Source organism: Danio rerio, chromosome 13 (assembly GCF_052040795.2).
Source record: "Danio rerio strain M-AB ecotype USA chromosome 13, GRCz13ab, whole genome shotgun sequence".
NCBI classification, from domain to species: domain Eukaryota; kingdom Metazoa; phylum Chordata; class Actinopteri; order Cypriniformes; family Danionidae; genus Danio; species Danio rerio.
Window position 1 is genome coordinate 2,342,540 of NC_141033.1, and position 24,518 is coordinate 2,367,057.

Genomic DNA, 24,518 nt, shown 5'->3' on the forward strand with positions numbered 1-24,518 from the left:
TAAATATAAATACTTATACTGTATATTTTACAATAAACAATACAGTATACTTTATTTACGGTTCTTTTACTGAAGTGCCTTATGTTGTCCCCCACTGCATTTCAGCATGAAGAATATTCATTTGCACAATAAAAGCATGCTCAAAATGTTCACCTTTGCTCCACAGACCTATAAGAAACGTTCGGGATCCAGGAAAAGCGATTACCCCAATGGATCAGTAAACGGCCACACTAATGGAGTGATGTCCAGCGAGAAGATTAAACACAGAAAAGCACGAGCAGATTGATGGCAGTTCATCCATTATTGATACGCACACATTAGATCCATGTCCACTGACCACGCTAAAAACATTTCATATTTCCGAGAGAGAGAGACTCCTTACACGTTTGCACACTGCAACCTCATTTTATTCATATTGAATCCAAAACAAAGTGCATAAGAGAGCTACGATTAGAGTCCAGGTTAGCTTACATCTAGAATGCAGAGTTGAAGCCAAAATGATTCGCCCTCCTGTGAATTTTATTTCCTTTTTTAAATGTTTCTCAAACGATGTTGAACAGATTCAGGAATTTTTTTACAGTATTTCCTATAATATTTGTTCTTCTGGAGAAAGTCTTATTTGTTTTATTTCGGCTAGAAGGAAAGCAGTTTTTAATTATTTTAAACCCATTTTAAGGTCAATATTATTCGCCCCCTTAAGCAGTATTTGTTTTGGATTGCCTTCAAAACAAACCACTGTTATACAATGACTTGCCTAATTACCCTAACTTTACCCTAATTCATTTAAATGTCACTTTAAAGGGTCATGACACCTCCCACTTTCGGTTCGAATCTACTTCAGAATATTTTTCAAAAGATGCATGATAATTGGGGGTGGAGCTCCGCAAGCAAAGGACAGGAATGGGCGTGGCCAGCAGAGCAGGGGAGAGAAAAACTGTTGTCAATCGGCTCACAAAATGAGACCCAAACCGTGAGGAGACGCATGAGTTTATAGTTTACAAAGTTAAAATGCAAAGAAATAAACAGTGATTTAAAGCCAGGGTTCAACGCTAACGCCCCATTCACACGAGGCTTCAGCGTCAACGCTTGACTGAAGGCGTGTCTGAAGTTGGGGCTGAAGCGATCGTCATAAAGTGTCAGCCAATGAAATTCAGTCAGCAATAGGCCACTGTCTGAGCTGGTGTATTTGCATACAGCGATCTAATTGGCTGACGCTTCTGTTGGCGCTTGAAAAGTTGAGCTAGTCCCAACTTCTGCAGCGAGCAACGCCTCTGAAGCGGCGCTGATGGATCCACAATGCAGTTCGGCAACGCCTGACGTCACCCATTCAAAGTGAATGGGAAGCGTTGACGCTGACGCCCCGTGTGAATGGGGCGTAAGGATTTTTTCTACTGGTCCAATCGGGCCAATGGTTCAGATTTTTATTTGCCCTGCCAAAATTTTCACTGGCCCCATTAAAAAATAAAAAAGACAAGTTAATACTTATTTTTTAGCCACATATTTTAAATAATGTGTCAAAAATAACTTCTGTGAATCTCAATATTTCAGTGAATTTCAATATTTGAAAAATGTTAATAAATGTATGAGCACAATTCAGAGCTATGCAAACAAAAATTGCATGATGGGAAATGTGGAGGTATTTTATTGCAGTTCGAAATTATTTAACAAAAGATGGCTGACTGGAAAATTGTGCAAAAAATAAAATAAAATAAAATAAAAATAATAATCACCATTTTTTTTCGTTGTGTTGTCATGTAAATGTCTGCTTCCAAGACGTTATAAACAGACATTTTACTTTAGACTTTTAATTTGATATTGCTGCCATGTTGCCGTTTCTTCGCTGTACTGGTTGTTACCAGGATACAGAAAAAATAGCATGCTCAAAACATCAAATTAGATAGGAGGATCCGAAAAGCAATCGACATCAGAGAAGGTAGCATTTTAAGACTAAAAAGCTGAAGCTTAAAATGCACACAATTGACAAATAGTCGCAGGCAAGTTAAACTTTAGTGACAATGCAGCACTTTCCCAATCGGGCCAGTAATGATCCTGTCTACTGTCCCAAGCATCTTTCACACTGGCCCCGGGCCATAGGGCAGTCCTTATTGTTGAGCCCTGAATGCCCTGCTACATTTGTTATTCGTAATTTCATATACACACAACCACAATTTGTTATATCATTATAAAGATAATCTTGTTGATATAAACACTAAATGAGGACTTCTCCCTCAATCGCCGGGTCTGAATGCAGCAGGTCTCTTGCCCTGTCTATTTCAACCATTAGCCCTGCTGGTATTCTGAAGGATTTAGGCAAACACAGCAGCACGGCGATGTCTAAATGTGAACGAACTCCACTGATAAAGGACAAAGTCCACCATTTCCGCCATACTCATACTGCTCTCCTGACAAAAATGCTTGCTGCACACACACAGCATTGCTGTATCGGCCCTGACAGGATCGAGGGGAAAAGCATGCAACAAACCCTGTGGATCACAGAAACAAACACATACGACCCTTCATGAACAGCTATACTGTGTGCCGTGGGTTTGTGGACACGGTCTCACCCAATCATCAACATAGGGTCTCACAGTTTGGCACTAGCAGGTCTGCCCTGCCTTCGGAAAGCATGTGCAGTCATGAATAATTAAGAAGCCGGCTCTTCTCATAGGATAAGAAAACTCTGCTATGAATAATAATGAGAAACCGACGCGTCATCTTTGCACTTGCAGTTTTGCGCTACGTCACTTTTGATCCGCTCCAATAATCATTTTAAACCCGGAAGCTGAAATTAGCAGACAAAAGCTCAAAATGATCCAGTTTTCCCCACAGTTAAAGCTTACAGGCGCTAACATTGTCTTAACTGATGCTCAACACACACACACACACATCTGTTAACATCTAAAAAAAAAGTACTCCAGGGTTTCTTGAATCTTTAAGCTGAATACTAGTATCTTGAAAAATATCTAGTCAAATATTATTTATTGTCATCATGGCAGAGAAAATAAATCAGTTATTAGAAATGAATTATTACAACTATTATGATTAGAAATTGGGGGAAAATATGCAATAATTCAGGAGGGCTAATTAATCTGACTTCAACTGTATGTTGCTTTTTCTTAAAATATTAAGACGGCTAACCTCATTACTGGACTAATTTGCACTGGTGTTGTCACTAAACATGTTTGTAGACATAATGAAGAATGTATGAGAGGAATTGACCAAACATAGCAGCGTATGTCACTTTTACAGATATGAACAGTTTCTGGTGATATGAACAGTAACAGACCAGAAAATGTGTATTAATGAGTATCACTTTACAATAAGATGTCATGGACATTCATTCATTAGTTTTCCTTCGGCTTTGTCCCTTTATTAATCTGGGGTCGCCACAGCAGAATGAACCGCCAACTTATCCAGCCAGGGGTGTAGATTTAGGGTGGACGGAATGGACGCGTCCATATTAACATTCACCGACCATTGAAATGTCCCCACCAATAATTTAATTTACTTTAAAAAAATGGCGCTGTCAACATTAGCCCAGGGTTTAATCACGTTCTCTCCTAGTCCTCCCGCCCCCAAAACACATATGGACATTTTGATTGGCTGTGCCTTTAATCCAACATATATACACAGCGGATGCCCTTCATAGACTGTAAAATATATGGACGTAGTGTCCGTGACGTCACCCATAGGTTTCTAAAGAGCGCAAAAGAAGCCACAAGTAGGCCAACCATCTCCATTTTGTTCGCGCGTCATCACACCCACGGCGGGATACCAAACAAGGGCGGAGAGTGGGCGGAGCTACAGAAAACTGCTGGCATTTAGCTTTAACCTGGCTCAGACACACTTTACTTTGGGACGCTTAATACTTTATCACCTGTGACTCGTTTGTGTTCTGACCACTTGTGCTTGGTTGTACACTATATCAATAAAGTGTTTAGTCTTTTAAAAACACTGCTGTAATACATTGAGCCACTAAACATTGTTCTTATGACGTTTCTCAACAGGAGGAAAACGCAAATTACTTCCAAACACTTCAGATATAGTCTGTGTTAGTTACTGTAAGACTACTGATGAAATCCAGCATAACACTGTATGACAACGCTTCAGATGACTGTTCTAGAGCCTACAGCTAATCAATCCTTCAGATTCTGGAGTGCATTACAGCTCTTAATATAAATATAAACCATAAATGATCTTAAATAAAACAAATACATGTTTAGAGATGGTATATAAGTATATAACTTTACTCACATGGGCAACGGAGGCCATGTGAATGGTTTGTGAGCACAATTAAGTGCACTCAGCATGCCATGCCATCTAATAATTGTAGGAAACAAGTCCAAAAGGCAGTCGACTGTGTAAGGCCAAATAAAACAACACAGAAATACGATAAATATGCAGAGTTCAGTGGCAAATCTGCAGGAGACAGCTGAGGTGACGTGACGGCGACTAACGAGATCTAGCTGTCACTCAAGTGGCCACGCCCTTAATTATGCAAACTTAATATAACTTAATATAAAGGAAACGGATGATTTATAAAAAATCCCCCCCCCCCCTCACAGTTGTCATGAAGGGTAATATTAGCTGTATTAACCAAAATCTTTGTTTGTACCAGGCTGTAAACACCTTTTTTTCTGCGGTAAAGTTGGCCATTCTAACAGTGGGCTCAATTGAAATTTGCTCTATTATGGAGTCAGGAGCGGCCAGGACTAGCGGAATTTCGGATGAATTGCAGTTTTAGTTACTTCCGTATTGGCTTTCTGAGGGAGAGCGGGAGGTTGCCGGTTGATGCCCTTCCAGCTGCAACCGAGTACTGGGAAAGCGTGAATGGACAATGAACATGTATATTTTCCAATGTTAAACCTTTACCAAGACTTTTTTAAAAGCAGTTGTTTGAGCAGACATGAACCAACAACAAGTATTTTGATAACTAACATTAAGATAGTTATGAATAAATGGCTCAGTGGTTAGTTCTGTCGCCTTACAGCAAGAAGGTCGCTGGTTTGAGTCCCATCTAGGCCATTGTGCATTTCTGTGTGGAGTTTGCATGTTCTCCCCGTGTTGGTGTGGGTGTCCTCTGGGTGCTCTGGTTTCCCCCACAGTCCAAACACATGCGCTATAGGGGAATTAGATGAACTAAATTGTCCATAGTGTATGTGTGTGTGCGAATGTGAGTGTGTAAGGGTGTTTGCTAGTACTGGGTTGCAGCTGGAAGGGCATCCGCTGTGTAAAACATATGCTGGAATAGTTGGCGGTTCATTCCACTGTGGTGACCCCTAATATGGGACTAAGCTGTAGGAAAGTGAATGAATAAATGTATGGCTCACTGTTACAGTAATATATTAACCAATGCGAACGAAACGGCTCTTATTGTCAAGTGTTACTAATTAATAGACCTTTCAGAACTGAAACGCTGACTCATTGCAGAACTGAGGGAACATTTCAAGCATTTCCCGTAATTTTCTGTATGTTGGAATGATTATTCATTGTGATAATTAGAACGAGATTATATTTTTATCCAAAATCTCATGATTATTTTAGATCTGAGCCAGGGTTTGACATTGAGGATGCACTGATGAATGTATAAGGGCAGTTTTGTATATATGAATGGGAGTAAATTGCAGAATATTTGTGATCCTGGACCACAAAACCAGTCATATGTGTACATTTTTGGATTATGCATTATCTGAAAGCGGAATAAATAATTAGATGGAGAAAATCTTTTGATGTATGGTTTGTTATGATTGGACAATATTTGGCTGACATACAACTGTTTAAAATCTGGAGTCTGAAGGTTCAAAACAATTAAAATACATTAAAATCATCTTTCAATTTGTTAAAATTAAAGCTACCGTGAAATTAAAATGATTTTTTTTTTAGATGTTAGTATCAGTGTGTCAGTTTTACGGAAATCTATAAGCCAGGGGTGTCCAAAATCAGTCCTGGAGGGCCGATGTCCTGCATAGTTTAGCTCCAACTTCCTTTAACACGCCTGCCTGGATGTTTTTAGTACACATAGAAGCTTGATTGGCTGGTTCAGGTGTGTTTAATTGGGGTTGGAACTAAAATATGCAGGACACCGGCCCTCCAGGACCAAGTTTGGACACCCCTGCGATGAGCTACAGGTTATAATTTCTATGTTACAGATATTTTATCTTCACGTTTAGAAGATACAAACCTCTTGTAGTTTGTCACTTCCGCATAATTTTACATTACCTCATACTTCAGTTTGTCATCAAATATTTTGACCAATCAAACGCTCTCTAGTATCTGACATGCCCCACCCCTTCTTTTCATTGGCTTTTCATTTGATGTTATTGATCTCAAACACTCTCAATGGGAGCCCTGCTGAAAAGTCCAACTTAAACCAGCCTAGGCTGGTTGGCTGGTTTTAGCTGGTTGACCAGCCTGGTTTTAGAGGGGTTCTGGCCATTTCCAGGCTGGTTTCCAGCCATTTCCACCCTGGTCTTAGCTGGTCAGGCTGGAAAATGACCAGCCAAATCCAGCTAAAACCAGCTTGACCAGCCTGGTTTAAGCTGGACATAGATGGTTTTAGCTGGACTCCTAGCTTGGCCAGGCTGGTCAAGCTGGTTTTAGCTGGTCATCTCCCAGCCTGACCAGCTAAGACCAGGCTGGAAATGCCTGGAAACCAGCCTGGAAGTGGCCAAAACCCCTCTAAAACCAGGCTAACAGCTAAAACCAGCCAACCAGCCTAGGCTGGTTTAAGCTGGATTTTTCAGCAGGGAGAGCTGTGATAAAAACAAAACACTATTGGCTGTTTTTTTAAAGGAGGCGGGGCTACTCTATGTCCCACCCTCTCTTCATGTTTAGAGTTTACCTCTAACATCGAATAAAAAAATCAACATTTCAAAACACTTCACGGGGCCTTTACGCAAACAATGCACATTACTAATCAAGAATAGAGTTTTATTAGCAAAATATCTTCATCTTTACTTGATACTATAACGGTAAAAGAAACATAAAACTGGGTTTGTGGTCTTGGGAAGGATAGTTAAAACCTAAGCTGCACAATAATAGCTGTGGTTTCATTTTCTGATGTCAAAAAATGTTGTGAATCAGCAGCTTCTAGCATACTTGAACAACTGCGCACACTGCAATGACAGCACATTTATGAACTCGGCTTTCTCTGAAGCACTGCATGGAAAACCCTAAAGTAAATCAGTAATCTATAACAAAATAAGCATTAGACACAATCATTCTGTCCTCTTGTTTGAACAAATGTTTCCTTGATTTATCCTGCTGTTACTTTTAGCTTAGAGGAAAACTAGTCTGCAACATCTGATTTATACTCATTTATTTCAGCGTTTGCTTTTAAACACAGATTTACCAACCATTGTACAATGCAAGATATCACCTGCTATTAATACAGTAGACACTTAATGAGGAGCTTCCGTCATTATAGAAATATTAATACAGCAAACATTCTATGACCGGTAACTTCAAACAGATCGAAATACCAATAAAGGTGTTTTTAGGCCGAAATAAATAGGTGTCTGTGTTTATTCAGCTTTTGAAGGGATTCAAGTGAAGTTTCATAAACTAATTTCGAGAGGAGCACGTGATATGATTGTGCACCGCTGGCCACTCATCCGTAATCAGTAATAATCCAATCAGAATGATCCTAGCTTAGTATAAATGGATCACTTTCTCCTCATTGCACTTCATTTTGGAAGAATCCCCCCTTCCACCCCATCTCCTCCTTTTTCTCCCCTTCTAAAGGGGGAGCGATCGAGACCTACCTGATCTCGGTTCTCCTGATATGCTTCTAGACCGGGCGGGAGCCCTGGGCTCAAATATCTCCGAGCTCAGGGTTCTCTCCCGGGACAGCATGCCAAACCTGCTATAAGTGCCAAGCATATCTAAGTGGGAACTCTTGAAATGTATGTGTGATAGTAAAACACAAAGTACTTACCACACACTTTGACCAGTGAGTTTCCAGAAGGCTTGTAATCATTTGAGATTACAGATTTATACATGTTATGCTTATGAAATATTTTAAATTGACATGAAACTGCAGCTTCTGTAGTCTTTCATTCCACAAAAAACATTGTATGGGTCAAAATAATTAATTTCCCTGATGAAAAATCCAGCTTAAACCAGCCTAGACTGGTTGACTGGTTTTAGCTGGTCAACCAGCCTGGTTTTAGAGGGGTTTTGGTTATTTTCAGGCTGGTCTTAGCAGGTCATGCTGGGAAACGACCAGCTTTAACTAACTTGACTAGGCTGGTTTAGGATGTTTTTTTTTTCTGAAGGGTTTATAAAAAATTATTTGAATATTAAGTACAGATCGTGTCTTAGGAAGATATTTTCCCAACAGAAAAATCCAGCGTAAACCTGCTGGTTTGCTGGTTTTAGCTGGTTGACCAGCCTGGTTTTAGAGGGGTTTTGGCCATTTCCAGTCATTTCCAGCCTGGTCCTAGCTGGTCAGGCTGGGACTCCAGCCAAAACCAGCTATGTCCAGCTTAAACCAGGCTGGAAATGGCTGGAAACCAGCCTGGAAATGGCCAAAACCCCTCTAAAACCAGGCTGGTCAACCAGCTAAAACCAGCCAACCAGCCTAGGCTGATTTTTCAGCAGGGATTGCACTGTAAATATATCAGAAATCAATTTTGATTAGTAACAAACACTGCTAAGAACTTTAAAGACAACTTTTGACATATTTATATGTGTATTTTTTGCACCCTCTGATTTTCAAAACGATGTATCTCGACCAAACATTGTCCTATCCTACCAAGCCGTATATCAATGGAAAGCGTATCTATACTGCTTTCGTGCAATGTAATATTAGTAAAAAAAATCTCTGACCTTTATGGTTGGTTTCAACACCATATCACATCATATCCAACAGATATGGCTGTGAACATCAGGAATTGATTGCTTATTGGTCGATCTCGTGTCGTGTGAGTGGTTGATCCCGCCCTCAAGCCAGTGAACACCAATCAGCGAAGAGAAGTCGTTAAAAGGATACAGCTATTTATTAAATTACCCATTAATTGTATTTTATTAACATTTACCCCTAACTAGCTGTAATGTAAAAACAGTAATTATAGTGAGAATTAGTTTTTATATTTATTAAATTACCCAGTCATTATGTTTTATTAACACCCCTATCCCTAAACCTAACCCTCAGTAATAACGAGAATTACTTATAAAATTACCCAATTACATTGTATCTTATTAGCATCTACCCCTACCCTAAACCCGACCCTCACAGTAATGTAAAAATATTAAATATTGTTGTAGTCACATTCATGACTGAAAGCTAGCAGCTCACGTGAATTATTGAAGTATCCATTGATAAATCATTTCTAATAATCACTACAACATTCAATAGTGACATTTAAAGTTAATATCTTAAGAACATCCTTATATAATTTATTTACCTCACTTTGACATACAGAAACTAGGCCAAACGATCATATAACATCAAACAGGCCGTTTTAACATTGGATTTAAAGCTGTCATGATTTTTTTTACTTCATAATCTCTTGTGAATTTTGTCACTGATCCAGTTCCTCTTGAACTAAATCCCCTTTATGCCCCAAATCTCTGAACATGTTGGATTATATCTGTCCTCTTTATTCAATTCAAACCTGATTGGTGGACGTTTGCTTCAAACCCATTCGAACATCTGAAAATTATTTTAAATATGCATGTTGTGTGATCGCTCCCTTACTCTGCGTCAAATTACTTATAATAAATAACAAAAAATTCATTATTAACATTAAAATAATAAGTCTTGAATACTTTACACCACATTAACATGATTTCTAGTAGGATGCTGCATAGATATATACACTAGATATCGCATAGGAACCCTGATTATGCGTCAATAGCGCCGCCACATTGGTACAGTGCTCCCAGGACAAATGTCATTCAACCGCACTAGTCAAGACAGTGTTATTACGTGAAGATGCGGGACTTTAGCGCTGTCTACGGGTGTAGTAACGAGCAAACAAAGAAAACAAAGCACAAAGGCAGAACATTTCATGGGTAATATTAAGTTTATTCTGTTTTTGTACGTTCTGAACTTTTGTGCTAATCAGGTAACGTTATTGATGATAACAGTCACTTACTGCATTCCCCATACGGCAAAGCAGCTCCAACTCGCACTAAACACTCGGCTTATGCTAGTTTTGTTGAATAAAATCAGCAAACAATGCAAAAGAAATATGACAACGAGATGCTGCTCTGTCAGAAACTTGTATTATTGTCGGTTAGTGAAAGAGTCGTTCGGGGGATTCATTAACAAACGAATCGCTCCCTCCGTCAGTATGAGGAGTGAAAGCAGAAGAGGAGCTGTGTTTCAGGACACGGATTAGAATAATTTAACAGGGAGGGTGAATAGTAGATTTCTGTACACACAAACACAAGCTTTTTGTCAGGAATGCCCGTGCGGTCACTGATCCATCAATGTAGAAAAGTGATGTAAAATTATAATTTTCGTAATTAGAAAAAAAAAATTACATACCAACATCCAGGAAAACTCCCGATCACAGATATATGTGTATATCTCTGGCTTTGCATGGCCTCAACTGTACCTTGGTCCCGCATCCATTTCAAAGGGGCGCTACCCTGTAGCAAGATGGCGGCGCTATTGACACATTCCGTCCAATAGACAACAATAGGCCAGGCGACATCTAGTGTATATATCTATGAGGATGCTGAAGACTACAACTCCCATGATTCCACACTCATCAAACTACACCTTTGTTTGTTGTCAATACACTCCCTCCAGTGGCCAAAAGTAAACCTTGCACCTTTAAGCTTTAAAACATCAATAAAAACAAGCAAAATGCAATATAGCAGTTTTATTTGGGTGTTCCAGTCGTCAGTAGACATCATCCCTCACTGAAATTCACAAAAAATGGGGAACATTCATCACAGTTGACTTAAAACGTCTTACAGACAATCTTATATATAGATATATTTTATCTCTTCATCTATACAACAAGAGAGTGACAGATATTTGAGCTGCCTTTAAAGAGAAAGTTCACTCAAAAAAAAAAACATGCTCATTTAATCACACAATTTTGAACACAAAAAGAAGATATTTTGAAGAATGTTGAACAAAAAACAGCCATTGACATCAATTGTAGGAACTAAAAATACAATGGGAGTCAATGACTGCTGTTTTTTTTCTACAGCATACTTCAGATTATCTTCTTTTAAACTGGTTTCATTAGTTTCTTCTTTTAAACTTTTAAATGTTACTTCTGTTGAACACAAAAGAAGATATTTTGAAGAATGTTGGGGGGAAAAGCAGCCATTGACATCAATAGTAGGAACTAAAAATACTATGGGAGTCAATGACAGTTTTTTTTTTACCCAGCATTCTTCAGATTATCTTCTTTTAAACGAGCAGAGGATGAGAAAATGACGACAGAATTAGTATTTTTGGGTGAACTGTCTCTTTAAGACTGTGGGATAGTGGTACATTCATGAGAAAGCGGCTGTGTTGAAGCGGATGGAGCGGCAGTGACGTGTCCAGGGTTATTTCTGCATGCATCTCTCGGCTCGTCCTACAGCGGACGCTCGGAAAACGCTGTGTAACTCTTCACTCGTGCGAAAAACAGCGGCGTGTACATTTTGTCCACATCAAATGCGGTGACAACAGTCTCTCCAGTAGATCTGAAGGAGGAAACCAACATCAGTTTAGTTGCAAACATACAAAAATGAACATAATAATAATAACAATAATAATGAAAGATAAAATATATACAAATATTAGTGTTGGGAAAAGATTAACTGCGATGAATCGCATCAAAAATAAAAGTTTTTTGTGATAATATATGTGTGTGTGTATTAAATACATACTTATTTATTACAACAGTTCTGTCTGGTTCTCGACTCTGGCTAAAGGCTGTGAGATATTGAAGTTATTTCAGCACTCACACAGCCTCTTCACCCTTGTGTATTATTCCGCCCACAAGAGTGGCAAGCAGAGGACCATAGTTTGACAAATATTGCAGCTGTTGGACAATATAATGTACTTTTAAGGATTTTACAGGCGAGGATGCAGCTGTTTAGATTGACACTATGCAGTTCATTTATAAGGATAGTGCCTATTTTAAATATTCAGCACATTGGCAGCCATCTATGGAACCAGATTAGTCTCAAAAGAAATTCATGCAAAAGACACGATGTACGCATGCGTAGCCAAATTCACGTGCATAAAACCAAATTCACGTGCGTAAAATATTTATTTATATTCACAAAAAAATTTCACGTGCACAAAATAAAAATACATTTTCATAAAATATGTTTCACAAATGCAAAACACCATTTGCAAATGTATAGGAGCGTACAAAAAGTTTTAAATGTTTAAAACTTGTGAGTTCATCCTGAATGAGAATGTGCAAATCCTCTTTCACGTACGACTCCCCCTGGATACGTGTGTGTGTATTTCTGAGACTTTCCTGCCAGAGTCAGGACTACTCGTACCTTTAAGCCAATCAGATGAGAGCTGTATTCGATGAAACCAACTCTGCGCTTCTTTTGCGCAGACTGTTCCTCTCCAGCATGGCGAACGGAGAAAGCAGCAGTCGCACTTTTTAAAATTTATTTATTTATTTGACCATATCCTCACTCTTTTTATCCATTATTTTGCCTCAGCTCCGCTTTTCTTATTTTCTCATGTCTAAATGCATTGAGCTGCTGCCATGCGATTGGCTGATTAGAAATGTGCGTTAACAAGCAGTACCTAACAGGTGTACCTAATAAAGTGGCCAGTGAGTGTACATTGCTCTTATTCTTTAAAGTATTGTATTCATTTTGTCTGTGTCACAAATGGTACCTTTTGTATGTTCCTTTTTCGGCAATAAAAACAAACAAACCTGTAGGTGATGTGGCAGGAGTGGTGGATCCAGACCAGTTTGTTGAAGCGCTGGCGCCCCCCGGAGGACAGCTGCAGTCCCACATGAAAGGAGCGCTCGGCTTCTGGAACTGGGTTCCGCCTGCAGAACCGGCTCCTCTGGTACTCGGACACCTTCTGCTGGGAGAACACAAGCTGACCACTGAGAGAGGAGCAGTAAACACGCAGACAAAACACAGCACTGGCTGAGGAATGTGGGATGAAGTCATACAGGCAAACAGACCTCTTCTTTTCTCTTGGAGACGACCACATAAACTTTGGTTTGATTGTCCGTATCCTGGGACAGCCGGTAATGGCCAAACATTATAGAATCCATCCTACAGAGATTAAAGAACATTACAAATGTCAGATCACACAGAAACACACACTCAAACACGTGCGCTCACACACACACCTGGAGTTCTTGCTGCGCAGTCGTGGGACGGTGACCAGAGGGTCCTCAGGTGTGGTCAACATCATCACCTGACCGTCAGGGAAGAAGCGCAGGTACCTGAAACATCAACATTAGCACTCAACACACACACACATCTTACATGTATTTTTAAATTCTTCTCTCAACCATCAAAATGTTAGGGATGTAACAATATTGTAAATACCGTCATACCGCAATAGTAATTGTTTTCAATATTACCGTAGGCGCATGACTCAATAAAACTATATTTCTGAGAAAAGTTTGCTCAGGCGAATGAAGCGGACGGGAGGTAGCGGGAACTACAATTCCCATCAGCCCAGGCGTGACCATCATCCTTTGCGGTCTGTTGTCACTACAGATCCAGTAATGCGGAAATGGAGTGTGCTGCTAGTAGCGGGGAAGAAAAGAGCTGGAAATGATCGAACCTAAAGCGGGTTTTAAATCAGATGTGTGGAAGCATTTCGGTTTCTTTCTAAAAATATATGAAAAAGGAGAAAAGGTGACAGACAAAGACAAAAACAGTATGCAGGCACTGCCAGACTGTGGTGAAATATAAGTCAGGGAATACGACTAAAAACAGTCATGGGGACTGCAGAACACAGCACACTTGTTAAATTGATGCAGACATTAGTCCCTTTCACACAGTGATACTGGTAAATATTCGAAAAGGTCTGTATGTGTGAAAGGGGCTACTGACTTGTACCGCAAAGAGACCTTTATCTCACTCATGGCTTGTCCTCCCACAAGTGGTGGAAATACAATGCACAACGTTACCTACTGCTGTCAACCTTGGCTAAATCATATCTCTCTGTCCCAGAAACCTCAGTCCCAAATGAGAGGGTTTATTTCTGCTGCAGGGGACATACCCAGAGATCCCAGCTTTCACCAGATTATAGTTATATGATCATTTTCCTTAAAAAACCCATCTCTATCTGAGTAAGTGAGTGATTAAATGTTGAGTTTTCAACAATACTAAATTGAAACTTTATTTTTTTTATATGGTTTAATAGTTTTTTGTTATTAAAGTTGAAAAACTGAAGTTCCTGTTTCGAAACTTACAGATAGATGGCTGATTTGCATGTCATTGATATGTTCAGTGCTGAGGTAAATAAACACTTTTGGCACATTTTTTTTGAGTTTCATTAGTTTTGTTGTTCCTGTAAATTATTCAATAAATACCGAACCGTGCCATTCATACCGAGGTATTATCGTACCGTGAAATTCTGATATCGTTACATCCCTAAAATCCATTCATGTCATGTTGTCCACATCCACTGTGTAATGGTCAAATAAATCTGGACTGCTGCATCGTGAGCCCTGAAGACCAATCAGAGAGCGATTGTTTACCAAAGTTAGGGTGTAGGAAATGTATTCCATGTTTCTGGAAAAACATCTTACAATACTATGTGTGCCTCACTCAGGTGAGATGGCTGTACAAACCACCTGTAGGACACTTTCTGCTCTCCATGTGCTTAGAATAAAGTACAAAAAAAATTTGTAGACTTGTAATAGCATTTATATACTGCTACTCTAATGATATGAAGAGCTTCTCATGTAAGTCCTCTGGATAGAAGAGCCTACTAAATGAGTAAATGATCTATTTAATCCCTAAATCTGGCTGGATTCACTATTTTGCTTGTGGACTAGATGCGTCAGACTTAAACCGTGTACATATAGGAAGTAAAGTCAAGCCTTTGCAGCCTAAATGGGAACGTAGACTTAAGGCTTCAAATAAAAACGAAAATAGAACTGAAATGACATCATCGAGTTTGTTTTGGTCCTAAACACCTTTAAGCTGCCATTGGTCTGTGGTGAATATGCAATCAGTGGGTGTGACCTGAAGCTCCGCCTTCTTAAACATGCTTTGTATGCATGAAGTTTAGAGTCATTCGTTCATCAGGATTAAGCTGATTTATCAGGGGCTGCCACAACGGAAGGAACCACCAACTATTCCAGCATGTTTCATGCAGCGGATGCCCTTCCAGCCACAACTCAGTACTGGGAAACACACCTACACACACACTCACACACACACTCATTCTCGACGGGTAATGTCATTCATTCATTTTCTTTTCGGCTTAGTCCCTTTATTTATCAGGCGTCGCCACAGCAGAATGAACCGCCAACTTATCCAGTATATGCTTTATGCAGCGGATGCCCCTCCAGCTGCAACCTATCACTGAGAAACACCCATGCACTTTCATTCACACACACAAACATACACCACAGACAATTTAGTTCACCCAATTCCCCTATAGCGCATGTGTTTGGACTGAGGGGGAAACCGGAGCACCCAGAGGAAACCCACTCCAACACAGGGAGAACATGCAAACTTGGAAATGTCAACTGGCCCAGCCAGGACTCAAACCAGCGACCTTCTTGCTGTGAGGCCAACGTGCTGACCACTGAGCCATCGTGCATCCAGCACAACAACACCAAGTTAGCAGCATGTATAAACTGGACGACGGAGAAGCATAGCTGGTACAGATGTATCCGCACCTGTACTATCGCTTGCAGAGTCACACACCAGACAAAAACCACTGCATAGAGTTCTGCTAAAGTTCTATACATTGTTCCGTTCGTTGTGTGTGTCCACTGCAAATACAAAGCAATGTGGCGTGCCGAAGAAGGCTGTTTGTCAGATATTTATGAAACCGTTCTTCTCTCTCAGCCGCCATTGTTGTTGTGTTTAGCAGTACACTCAAGCAACGTGACATTTAAAACCCGGCCTCCTGCAGCTCGGGGGTCTCTGAAAGTTCGAAAACAGTATACAGTATACCGGAGCCTTTCTAAGTCCCGTTAATGCTCAAACTCACCTGTAGTACTCCACCTGGTGCCAAGCCCTGTAGAAGCCATCCAGAGACTCCTCCCCCTGGCGAATGTACGAGGTTTTACTGATGTAAACACCTGCGCAAACCACAAACATTTATCAAACAAGAGCATGCAGCAGATAACTGATAACATATACACAAATACACGTGTTTACCATCAAAGCGCACACGCGGCCTCTCCAAAAACATCTCCCTCCAGGATGAATAGGGCAGCATTTTAGTGCAGCTCCGTCCCCAAACTCTCAAACAGGCAGAGCGCCAAATCTCAGGGTCCCTGTGACAAAGTACACACACACACACACACACACACACACATACACACACACACATACACACATATATGGAGAATCCTTTGCCAAACTCACCATGAAATGAAATCAAAATGGACAATGGAAAAATATTTTATTATCAATTTTATTATTATAATTAATATTATTCTTATTAAATAAAAATATTTGTTCTATATATTGTAAAACAATATGAATATACACATAATATTTATTCTATAAACTCTTTATTTAATCGAAATAATTTATATTTCCTCTTCAGCATCTTGTTTTCCTATTATTTTTCAATGGCATGAAACTAACCTAGAAAACCATCAACTGTTAAAAACTAACCTAGAGCACCATCTGCTGTTTAAAAAGTAACCTAGAGCACCATCAACTGTTAAAAACTAGCCTAGAGCACCATCTGCTGTTTAAAAAGTAACCTAGAGCACCATCTGCTGTTTAAAAAGTAACCTAGAGCACCATCTGCTGTTTAAAAACTAACCTAGAGCACCATCTGCTGTTTAAAAAGTAACCTAGAGCACCATCAACTGTTAAAAACTAGCCTAGAGCACCATCTGCTGTTTAAAAAGTAACCTAGAGCACCATCTGCTGTTTAAAAAGTAACCTAGAACACCATCAACTGTTAAAAACTAGCCTAGACCACCGTCTATTGTTTCAATATTAACCTAGAGCACCATCTGCTGTTTAAAATCTAACCTAGAGCGCCATCTGCTGTTTAAAATCTAACATAGAGCGCCATCTGCTGTTTAAAAAACTAACCTAGAACACCATCAACTGTTAAAAACTAGCCTAGAGCACCGTCTGCTGTTTAAATATTAACCTAGAGCACCATCTGCTGTTTAAAATCTAACCTAGAGCGCCATCTGCTGTAAAACTAGCCTAGAGCACCATCTGCTGTTTAAAATCTAACCTAGAGCGCCATCTGCTGTTAAAAACTAGCCTAGAGCACCGTCTGCTGTTTAAATATTAGCCTAGAGCACCATCTGCTGTTTAAAATTTTACCTAGAGCGCCATCTGCTGTAAAACTAGCCTAGAGCGCCATCTGCTGTTTAAAAAACTACCCTAGAGCACCTTCTGCTGTTTAAAATCTAACCTAGAGCGCCATCTGCTGTTAAAAACTAGCCTAGAGCACCGTCTGCTGTTTAAATATTAGCCTAGAGCATGCCTGCTGTTAAAACTAGCCTAGAGCGCCATCTGCTGTTAAAACTAGCCTAGTGCATGTCCGTTGCTAAAACTAGCCTAGAGCTCCATCTGCTTTTCCAAACTAGCCTTGAGCGCCGTCTGCTGTTAAAACTATCCTAGAGCGCCGTCTTTTGTTAAAAACAAACCTAGAGTGCTGTCTGCGGTTTAAATATTAGCCTAGAATACCAGCTGCTGTTAAAAACTATCCTAGAGTGCCATCTGCTGATCAAAACCAGCCTACCTTGCACAGATGTAGAAACCCCTGCAAACCAAGGAGAGCTGCTCTAAGGCTCGGAGGTCCAGATCACATGACACCACCCAGCGGAAGATATACATGAGCACCTCAAAGGGCAAAGCTGAGGACGTAGAGAAAGAAGAGTCAGGGCAAAGTGTAAACGTCCAGAAATCCACAGGGACAATGTCCAGAGAGAGAGAGAGAGAGAGAGAGATTTACCTGATATGTGCACCTGTGAGGTTTCTGTCTCATGCTCACACAGCTTCATGGCGTCGTTGCCCAGAGTCAGCTGATGCTGGAAGTATGTCAGCAGGTCGTCAATCTCACGATTATTCTCACTGCTCTCCAAGCTGAAGAGTGCCACAAATACATCACATTCATAATGAGATTAGCCTTGTTACAATACTGGAATTCGATACTAATCGGTACTAAAGTTTTAAGATCGTCTATTCAGGTGAACGAATGACTCAAGACAAGACTGAAGGTCAGAGTCAGTAAAATGATCTGAACTTCCTATCACTAATGTCCATGCGTTAGTGAGCACTTACTAGCTGCCTCCACGCTCCGGATCAGGAGTTCTGCTGTAGTTGATCTTAAACTCGATGTCCGGCACCAGCTGCATTGCACTCTTATAGTACTTGATGGCTGCAAATTCAGGAGAAGATTTACACCTGTAGCCTTTACATCTTTATAAAATCCTTTTAAAGGTGCTGTATGTGAGTTTCGGACTCTTCTAAAGCATAAAAATACCATAATATGGTTGCAGGTATTTTATAAACATGCTAAATGAACATATTTGTTTGTCAGAATGTCTGTCTTTTTTCGATCTACAAAACTCCACCCACTGCCAGTTTACCCAATTATATTTGAGCACCCCAGGTTGCCTTGACGGAAAACACAGTGTTTCATTTCAGTTAGCCTTAATTTATGCGGGCTGAAAATGCAACATCTAGAAGACAGTAGCAGAAATCAAAATAGACACAAACCTTCGTAAACGGCTCCATTCTGTTCCTCCTCCACAGCCTTCAGGAACAGCTCTCGGGCCTGACGGGAGGACACATTACACTTCATCATCTCCTATAATGCTTTAATGTGTGTGTAACAGTATGAATATTCATGAGCTGACGTACCTTCTCCTCTTTAGCGGTCTCCTGCCTCCTCCTCAGCTCTGCGTTTCTGGAGAAGCTCCTCTGTCCCCCTGAGCTGGGCTGAAGCTCGGACATCCACTTGGCTCGAAAAGCACTGAGCTCCATCTGAAACATCAAGCAGCAGCTTCACACACACGCTCCTCTCACAGCCTCTGACAGGTGGGAAATTCAGGATAAACACACATCTAAAGTCATTTATAGTTGACGTTAAAATTATTCGTTAAAATTATTTATTTACAAATATTTTGCAAGAGATGTTTAACAGAGCTTGGATATTTTTCACAGTATTTCCTATAATATTTTTTACTTCTGGGGAGAAGTTTTACACTTTTTTTTTTTTTTTTGAAACTATTGTAAGGTCAATATTATTAGCCCCTTTAAGAAGATTCTTTACACTGTTATTCAGTGGTTTCTAGTTAATCCTAGTTGATGTAATGTAATGTATTTTTTTATTTAATGCCATGTCAGCAATCAAGGCTACCTTCATGGCAGGAATCTTTCAACAATAAATATACAATTTAAAAATCAACAAACAAAATAAAACATAAATTAAATAAGACTTTTTGTGTTAATACATGATAAAAATTCTAAAATCTTTTCTGGTTTCACTTTGTTAAAAATGTCCTTAAAAGAGTTCATTTCATAAAAAAGTCTTCTGGAATCAGTAAAAGCAGGACAGTCCAGTAAAATGTGTTTTATAGTAAGAGGAGTTTTGCAGCACAGACACTGAGTGGGGTTTTCACCTTGGAGCAAAAAACCATGTGTTATTCTCGTACGCCCAATACGACATCTGGTAAAAACTACTTGATCAAATCGATTGTTAAAATGTCTTAAAATTCTGTGTGAAATTTCAGGTTGGATCTCATGTAATTTATTGTTTTCTAATGCATCCCATTGCTTTTGCCACTTGTTTAAAATGTAAGCGTTTATAAAAGGTTTCATCTCTGACGGAGGGATTTGGCATTTGTTCACTACTTGCTTTAAAGCATCTTTAGCAGCTGCATCAGCTCGCCAGGGGCGCAACTACACATTTACTGAGGGGTATGCGGGTTCAAATTTTGTGTGATCCCTCTTATTTTATATTAATTAATTAATAATAAATGAAGACAAATTTTCAGATTAATCTTATAACTTTTGACATTATGTATGATTTGACAGTTTATTTTGATAAAAATAAAAACAAATCTAAACAGTTACATCTACATGAACACTTTAGGCTGTGGGACTGCATGTTATTGTGTTAAATGATTTTGAATTAAATAATAACAATATTATATTCGTTTAAAATGCAAAATAATGTTTTTTCAACAAAACATATTTATTTATTTTTATTATTTGAAACTTTTAATAAGGATAATTTTAAAAATAGTTTTGGCACAACGGCGCCCCCCCATGTGTGGCGCCCCTATGCGCCGCATATACTGCATACCCCCTTGTTGCGCCACTGCAGCTCGCTCATTGCCTGAAAGTCCGACATGTCCTGGAACCCAGCAGAAAATGATGTGATAAAACTGATTTTGTAGTTGGTGAACTTTAGTTAAAATATTATCAATCAAAGGATGATCATTCTTTGAAGATTCCATAACTTGGAGGCATGATTTAGAGTCAGTAAAAATGATGGATTTCTTTTGTTGGGCATTTTCTATAAACTCCACTTTAAAAGTAAAGCGCGGGCTTCAGCTGTAAATATGGAGCATTCTTTAGGCAGACTGATTCCATAATGTTGTTGACCAGTTTCCATTGCTGCTGCTACGCCATTTTCCACCTTTGAGCCATCTGTAAAAATAGGTGAATGCTGAGAATTTTGGCTTCTAATATCCAAATATTGTTGTCTGTAAACATTGGGATGAGTCACTCCTTTCTTCTGATGTCCTAAATCCATATTGATTATGGGCTTCTTTAGAGTCCAATGAGGCAGGGCACTGAAGTGTATTTGACTTAATATGTCCAGGTTTATGTTTAAATTTTGTAGATGTGGGTTAATGCGCACACCAAATGGTCTGATGGTTTTTGCCTAGTTGATGTAATAACCTTACAGTGCATTCATAAAGTATTCATAGCGCTTTCCTTTGTCCACATTTTTTAATGTTACAGCATAATTCCAAAATGGATTCAATTCATTCATTTTACTTAAAACTCTACACACAACACCCCATAATGACAATGTAAAAAAAAAGATTTTTTTTAAATTGTTTTCATATTCATTACAAAAAAAAAAAAAAAACAGAAAAATCACATGATGTGGAAAAAGTGAAGCGCTTTAAATACTTTATGGGTGCACTGTAAGTATTTCAAGAGTTCACACATAGCTGATGATTGGTAATAGAGCTTGTTTGGCATTCTGTCCTAGGAGAGAGCCCCGGGCTCCCTTCCATTAGCAGGGCGAGAGGGGAGTTTGAGCTCAGGTAGATCTCGATGAACTCCCCTGACTTGTTAATAGCTGATCACAGATTATAGGGATAGCTATACTGCTCACTAAGAGCTTGTCTGTAGTACCAGACTGGTTTGATTAAATTAATTATACAGTTGAAACCAGAAGTTTACATACACGCTAAAAAAAGGACATTTTTTAAAAACATTTCTGATGGTAAATCATACTAAACGTTTACAATTTTAGGTCCGTTAGGATTACCTAAATGATTTACATTTGCTAAATGCCAGAATGAGGGAATTTTTTTTTATTAATTTCTAGACAGTTAAAAGTTTACACACATTTCCTTGGTATTTTTTGGCTTTGATTTTAAACTGTATAACTTTGGTAAAATGTTTTGGGTATCCCTCCACAAGCTTATCACAATAGTTTGCAGGAATTTTGGCCCATTCCTCCTGACAGAATTGGTGTAACCGAGTCAGATTTGCTCGCACAAGCTTTTTCAACTCTGCCCACACATTTTCAATAGGATTGAGATCAGGGCTTTGTGATGGCCACTACAAAACATTCACTCTGCCGTCCTTAAAGCACAATTTAACTAATTTGGCAGTATGCTTAGGGTCACGGTCTGTTTGGAAGAGCCATTTGTGGCCAGGTTTTAATTTCCTGGCTGATGTCTTGAGATGTTGCTTCAGTATTTCTCCATAATGTTCTTTCTTCATGATGCCATCTATGCTGTGAAGTGGACCAGTCCCTCCTGCAGCAAAACAGCCCCACAACATGCTGCTGCCGCCCCCATATTGCACAGTTGGGATGGTGTTCCAAGACTTGTAGGCTTTTCCCTTTATCCTTCAGTGTTGCCAACTATTTCTAATAAAAAGTAGCTAAATGTTGCCATATGACATCACACACTAATTTGCATATCAGTGATGTCATCACATAGTATCTGACATAGATAAGCCCGTCATGTCTCTACTCTCTGAGGCGCTGTGTATTAGATTATAGTAAGACATTACATCCATATGCAGAATAGGTTCTTATTAACATAATTATTTGCGTGATGACGTCATTGCGTAATCACAACTCAAAACTACATCTATACATTGTGTAATATACAAAATAATTCATGTTTCCTCCAATTGACTGGCCATCTCAGCAAAAACACTATTTGAAATGTGTCCATTTTAGATTTGTATGAAAAATATAGTTGACTAAAAATACAAACACTTTGATAAGAATTTATTTTTTAAATATAACACTGATAATGAACGGTGACAATTACAACGGTAACAATTACAACTTGTGTACGTACTTACTCTTTTTTTTTCATTTAATTGAACATGATTTTTAATTACGAAGTTTTATTTTAGGCAAGAAAATCCAGAAAAATACATAAACAAATTAAAAATAAACTAATTAGTATAACGGATTCACCTTAGAATACTGAAATACGCAAATAAAAAATTTCTTACTTCCATATTTACTTCATAAAGACATTGACAACTTTGACCTTACGTCATATTTAAAAATAAATGAATAATGAGGAGACTCGGTTCACTAACTTGCAGATTAGAGTCCCCAGTATTCTCATCTTCTCCTTCTTCAACAGCGCCATCTGTATTTTGGTTGCTTTCAGCCTAGGAATAACACAGAATCAGTAACCCGAGCTTAGATATTAATATATTAAGTGGATCAAAGCTCTCGCATACAGTTCAAACAGAAGTGACGCAGATGACATAAATCTTAACAACTATAACCACGTCCATGTTTGGTGTGGAAACTAAGACCGGCCAATCAGAGGCTAGAAGAGAGAGCACGTGCTTTCATTACCAGTAAACAACACACAACAAACTAAACTCATAGAACATCAAATAATAAACATAAAACGTAATTAATATTCACTATATCCAAACAGAAGTGCAGCTGCTTTATGATTTTGCACAACTATAAACTACCTAAATAAAATACACTCACAAATTATCTATAATTTTCACTATGCATAAATGTTTTACATGCACACGCGATTAAATATTGATTTAAAACTGTTATCTATTGAAAACAACTCGAATGTGTGTGACAGGATTATTACACGTCATGACTGCTAACACGCTAATGCTAAAACAGCGTCGCTAATCTTAAGAAAGATGGCTCTTACTGACCATAGCAGCTTATTCTGCGGACTCTTTTTAGTGTCTCGTTTAAGGTCGTGCTTTCAATTGATATTTTACAGATCACGATCAGAGAAGCGGACGACGCAGCGGGCAAATTTACGAGCTCGCCACACGGCAGCCATCACGGTGTGTGTGTTTGTGACAGCAGCGATCGAGCAGACACTTGAGTAGCTGCAGGAAAACAACATCCGGTCTGCAGTGCGTAAAATAAAAGTCCCGCCTACTACTAACGTTACTTCTAATAATAAAAAAATAAATAAATAAATAAATAATAATAATAATAACCACAATTACCACAATAATAAATTATTATGTCTTTCTTTTCTATTTTTCCGTTCCTTTAAAACCCATTTAACACATTTTTAAATCTGCTTTTAATCATTTTTATTCTTTGTTGCTTTAATTTTGTTGCATATTTAATAAATGTATTATTAAAGAAATATAATGATTAATATATGTTAATAAATAATAATATAAAAAAATTATATAAAAATATATATATATATATATACATTATTGAAGAATTATGTTGATCCCTGAATGTCAAAGTTTAAATTTCATTGGTCAATTTACACTAAATAAATAAGGTGAAATCTTTAACTAATCTTTTATTATTTTTGCTTTATTTTTATGAAATGTTCCATAAAATAAAATTTTGCATTACTTGTAATTATGAAAAAGCGAAGCAGTGGCACAGTAGGTAGTGCTGTCGCCTTACAGCAAGAAGGTTGCTGGGCTGCTGGTTCGAGACTCTGCGTTTCTGTGTGGAGTTTGCATGTTCTCCCTGCGTTCACGTGGGTAACCTCCGGGTGCTCCGGTTTCCCCCTCAGTCCAAAGACATGCGGTACAGGTGAATTAGGTAGGCTAAATTGTCCCTAGTGTGTGATGTGTGGGTTGCAGCTGGAAGGGCATCCGCTGCGTAAAAACTTGCTGGATAAGTCAGCGGTTCATTCCGCTGTGGCAACCCCGGATTAATA

The 24,518-nt window shown here is 38.9% G+C and overlaps 2 protein-coding genes across 17 annotated transcripts in view; one reads left to right on the top strand and one right to left on the bottom strand.

Moving 5' to 3' along the window:
- elovl5 (ELOVL fatty acid elongase 5) overlaps positions 1 to 7,510 on the top strand; it is a 28,893-nt gene extending 21,383 nt beyond the window's left edge. For 2 of the 14 annotated variants that reach the window (XR_015505015.1, XR_015505014.1), the window contains exons 8-9: positions 167 to 3,347; positions 5,252 to 5,723. Coding sequence is in view for 2 of the 14 variants with exons in the window: in XM_087277683.1 (XP_087133809.1) it covers positions 167 to 286 (120 nt within the window). In the remaining 12 variants the exon portion in view is untranslated. 14 annotated transcript variants of the gene reach the window in all.
- Positions 7,511 to 10,820: 3,310 nt separating this feature from the next.
- Positions 10,821 to 23,712, bottom strand: fbxo9 (F-box protein 9). Of its 3 annotated transcripts, none has more exon segments than NM_199718.2 (13): positions 10,821 to 11,655; positions 12,861 to 13,015; positions 13,122 to 13,215; positions 13,293 to 13,388; positions 16,127 to 16,217; positions 16,297 to 16,415; positions 17,858 to 17,972; positions 18,071 to 18,201; positions 18,400 to 18,496; positions 18,838 to 18,895; positions 18,982 to 19,104; positions 22,933 to 23,007; positions 23,530 to 23,712. In NM_199718.2, coding segments are annotated over 13 exon segments (1,266 nt in total). In that variant the 5' UTR covers positions 23,533 to 23,712; the 3' UTR covers positions 10,821 to 11,546.
- Between the last annotated feature and the right edge of the window lie 806 nt (positions 23,713 to 24,518).